The following is a 4,958-nucleotide window of genomic DNA, read 5'->3' on the forward strand; positions in this document are numbered from 1 at the left end:
TGACATAAATCCTCATTCTTATGATCCATTTATCTCAGTGTTCCTTGGTTCCCTTATTTTCAAACAACTTAGGCAATGCAATACATTTTATAATTGACTGTACCAGACAAAGCTCTCCGAGTCCCAACCAAATTTGTCAAACATATTGAAAAGTGATGCACAATTGTGTATGAAGCTCCAAAAGATAACTACATTGAAAATAGTTATATGATGTTCACACATACCAAAAAGATTACTAGAGGTCACTACTGATAAACAGTGTTCACATTGACATGAGTCATGGTTGATATGACTCTTATTCAACAACGGACTTTGTATTTCTATACAGGATAAATTGGGAGACACATTGGTCTTAGTCCTTTCAAAAAAATGATCTCTGTCAATTGGCCTTTGGTCTATTCATTAAGTTGAAAGGTCTTGCTGAGTGTAATGCTCTGAGCCGAAAATGGATGTGGTATAAATCATGCCCCAGATGAATTTGGCGGAATGGATACCCCATAGTCTAGTTCATGACTCTTAGCCAAAAAAGTTTGGCCATAAGACTCATGCTCCCCTATCAAGTAGCTAAACAGATTTCATAGAGGGCCTCCATCTTAAAAAATCTCTATATTCTATATCCATAGCTACTGTTGCAGAGAGGTCAGCTACATGTTCCTCTTCTGTAGCAAAACCTAATGGAATTGGAAACTTGAATTTGTAGGTCGGCAAAACTTTTCAGTCCTCTTGATAGCATTTTTACAGTCCTCTAGATGATGATACTCTGAGCCCTACTCCATTTTCACCCAGAATAAGGTTTCTTAGTTTTGCACGGATTTGTATTTAGCATTTACGAGTAACAAATTGAGTAAGTACATATGTTACAATTGCTTAATGCAAGGGTGGGAAGTTCATAACCCCAATTTTACATAGGCTACAATAAATCAAAAAGAGAGTAGCTAATCTAAATCTCTGCTCACACGAAACTATATGTAAATTGATTTCAATTCAATACATGTCACCAACTTCAATATTGCTGCCATTGTTGCTTACAGGAAATCCATCTCCAGAGAAGCTAAAGAAGTAACAGTCTACAAGCATAATCAACTCAACCTAAAAAATAAGAAACTATTCTTTTAACACATTTAGAAGTGAACCACAACGCATACAAAAGCAAAAATGTCAATTGTACAGGATTATGTACAAATTCTACACCAAACAAGTATCAGATATTCATGAATGGATAAAGAATAAATAAAGTCAAATGAAAGGAGCCACTTAGGCTACTGGTGGAGATATATATATTCAGAAGCAAAATGATCTCTGTGTATTCTCATTGGCATATGGTTGTCATTTGACCATAGAAGTATTTTTGGAACACCATAAATTGTTTGCTAATAAAATCAAACTAGAAGTTTCCAGTTTCTTTAATCTTGGCTTGGAATCTCCAAGTGATTTCCCCTGCAGAACTAGGATAAAGAAATTTTTAAGAATTGCGCTTATACCTGACGACTTCCTAGAGAATGAAAGGTTCAAAATGTTTGGATCCCCAACCTGATTATTACCCCAAATGGAAAATGTGATCAAAATGGTGGTGGGCATCTAGGCATGGTTGTTACTCTGGTGAGCCCTCAAGTCATCCATAGATGTGCACAAGCAGCCGCAAATGTTACACTGTACATACCTAAATCCAGTATCAGTGGCCAAAACCTCGGCAGGAACCACTTCCACCATAGCATAAGCAGCTTCCAAATCATCTTCCTCAGCTGGTGCAGGCTGGTTGAGATCAAAAGGACGCTCTCTCACTTGATCTCTCAATAGCTTTGGTTTTTTCTCCGATGAGGTCACACTGTCTGCCCTTTCTGTAACACTATCAAGTATCCTATGGCATCTCTTGTGTCCGCCGAGAGCTTGACCTGATAAAAAGACCTTGTGGCAGATGCAACACTCATGCCCCGGTTCCTTCTTCACTTGTATTGCTAGCTCTAAGTTCCTTTCTTCAATGGAGTGATCGAGATTAGCACTCTTCTTTTCTTCTCTTGAAGGCGACGAATACATATCATTCACGGCAGCTGGATGGTAATCTATCATCAAAACACCGTTGCCCTTTTCAGCAACTTCTTCTTCTTCTTTCACCTTCACCATTGCGGAACCACCCTTCTTGTGACTTGATCTATGGCTTCTCAGAGCTCGGCAAGTATTGAAGAGCTTCTTGCATGTGGTGCATTCATAGTTCCCTGCAACAACACCCAATTCAGCTAGTCTACTGGTCTTAGCAGTCCTCTTTTTCATCTTCTCCTCCTTCCAGCCCAGATCTTCTTGCCCTGCTTTGGAACCGTTCAAACTTCCATTAGATTCACCCTTTTTTTTCTTAGAACGATGGACAGATTCCTCCTGGATCAATCTCTCAACTTGCCTATTAGGCTCATTAGTATTAATGGTATTGCTAGCACTAGAGGCAAGCATTACAAGAAAATAGGCAGTGTCTCTATCATCCTCAAGCTCCTTGGTATTATTCACCTCGGCATCTACTTCATAATCCTCATCTTTAGGTTGAGTAAACCTAATTGGTCTTCGCCTACCTCTTTTTCCAGTCACAGACCAGCTGAGGAGGCTACATGAGGCCGGATGATGAGCTACTCTTGTTGACTCCATGCTCTCTCTATCACTCTCATTCTCATTATCTGAAGCTTCTTTCTCCTCCAAATCTTCTGATCCCTGAGAGCTCTGCCAACAGACGGAGGAAAACCCAGAGCTAGGAGGAGGAGGAGCGGCATGAAACTCAATATCACCACCGGTGGGATTCCAATAAGATTCATTTCGAAGCTGAATTCCCCTCCAGTCCCTTTCAGGATGGCACCTCATATGACCAAACAATGCTTTGTATGAAGGAAACTCCTTCCCACACTCAACACAAGCTATGGTGTTCTTGGCAGTCAAATCCATGCTGAACTCCTCATTCAGCCTCCTACTCCGCTTGGGATTTCTCCGAAGAGTATACAGAGACACGGTCTTCTGAACACTTAATTCCCTCTCCTCAACACTCGCATTCATATCCTTGTCCTCCTTATGTTCATCAGCTTCATCCCCTTCAAGGGCTTCGACCCAGTTGGAGTTCCCATTGGATCTACTTGTGGGTACTTTGGATTTCTTTGCCCAAACATCACAATCCGCCCTAGAAACATTTCCGCTGCTAGAAGGACGCTTCTTAGATCTGCCAACTCCGTGTATCCTCACATGGCCGCCCATAGCCTTGCCTGAGCTGAAGACCTTGCTGCAAAACCTACAAACATGGAGCTGGCTACTAGTATTGCTGCCATGGCTGCTGGGCTTTGAAACCACCGTGAAATTCCCGGCCTCAAAAAAAAACTCAGAAGCGGCAGTAGAGTTGGAAACCACCATTGAATTCTCCCTGACAACCTCACATTCACTTTCCCCCATTATTGACTCCTCTAGATATAGGGAATGGACTTCTGCAAGATTCTCCATGCTATTGTAACTGGGGTTATTCCCATTAGTGATCTCCATGCATTCCCCTGCATGCTCAGAATTGGGTGTCCTGCAGGATTCGACACCGTGACCCATCATAACCGAAAAATAAAAACTTGTATCTCAGATCAGGAATCACAGATTCAAGCACACGAAACAGACCAAACCAGGAGAAGAGTATAATCAAATCTATGAAATATAGAAGATGGGAAGCTTGACTGTGACGGTCCCGGATTGCTGGCTCTATAAACACAAACACCCACTTACAAACCCCACCTCCAAATCATTTCAAACTTGGTACTTATACTACATCTGCCTTTGGCGAAGAGCACCAAAATTTTAGATAAATACCAGAAAAACAAACAAAAACCACTTCTTCCCACATCAACTATCATTAGATTCGAGGAGAGTTAGGTGGCCAATAACTCCAGTTTTTGGGTTAATAATTTTATTGATTTTTTAAATATGAGGGAAAAAAAAACGCTCTCTGTCCTCCATCCAAACAAACTTCCTGAACTTTCCTTTTATTCTTTTGTTAAGTAGCCAGTCCATTCAATCTCATCCCTTAATTGAGAGAGATCTGAGACGTGTGTCAATATATAAAATACTCAGTTATGGAAAATTCTCACTTAAACAGCACTCTTCTAACAGTCAGTATTGTTCTTTACCATGCATCAATGAATTCGATAAGCAATAAAATACGGAGATTTGTTTCCTAGGTGGTAAAAATTAGTTTATATATCTTAAAATTTAATCTTTATAAAATGAAATGAAATATATTAAAAATTTAATATATATATAATGAAATGAAATATATTAAGATGCTTAATTTATTTATTTTTATCTATATAAAGTGAAATGAAATATATTAAGATGTTTAATTTTATTTTTTATTTTTAATATTTTTGGAAGAGATTTAGAAAAATATATATATATATATTTCTTAATAATCAATTTATCTATTTATAGATTTAAATTGTGTATTTTTTAGGACCTAAGTTTTGGATCGAAGCTATGTGAACAAGAGCATGAGAGAGAATTGAAAATTGAAAATACGGTAAAGATGGATCATGTCATTTGATCCAAAATATAAGTAAGCAATTTGATTTTGAGATTACTTTAAAAAATAAAATGCTCAATGTAAATCAATATATCATATATCCTCCCCAACAATAAATTGTGGGCCTCTTATTGAAAAGTTGGAAGGTCACAAAAGAAAAAATCATATATCTAAGTATGTTATATAGATTATAGATATATAAGGTAGTACCTAAGGACCCCAAACATATAAGAGAATAATTTGATATTAATATTATATATATTATTAGTATTATTACACTTATATTATTGTCATTAATAAGTTTCTTGGCATTATCATTAATTTGATAAAGGTTAGGGTTCACTAGGTTCAAATATAGGGTTAGTGTTCACTTTAGTTTATTGTTAGAGCTATGGTTCAATTTGATTGTTTTAAAAGATTTGTTGTGTCCAAG

The 4,958-nt window shown here is 37.8% G+C and overlaps 1 protein-coding gene across 1 annotated transcript; it reads right to left on the reverse strand.

Moving 5' to 3' along the window:
* Positions 1 to 1,231: 1,231 nt before the first annotated feature.
* LOC149580364 (uncharacterized) lies at positions 1,232 to 3,955 on the reverse strand. Its single transcript, XM_089790482.1, has one exon. It carries the CDS (start codon positions 3,562 to 3,564, stop codon positions 1,579 to 1,581), a length of 1,986 nt encoding a protein of 661 aa, XP_089646608.1. The 5' UTR covers positions 3,565 to 3,955; the 3' UTR covers positions 1,232 to 1,578.
* Positions 3,956 to 4,958: the final 1,003 nt, after the last annotated feature.

This window comes from Cupressus sempervirens, chromosome 1 (genome assembly GCF_028749045.1).
Source record: "Cupressus sempervirens isolate cs-2001-9-10 chromosome 1, ASM2874904v1, whole genome shotgun sequence".
Classification (NCBI taxonomy): Eukaryota; Viridiplantae; Streptophyta; class Pinopsida; order Cupressales; family Cupressaceae; genus Cupressus; species Cupressus sempervirens.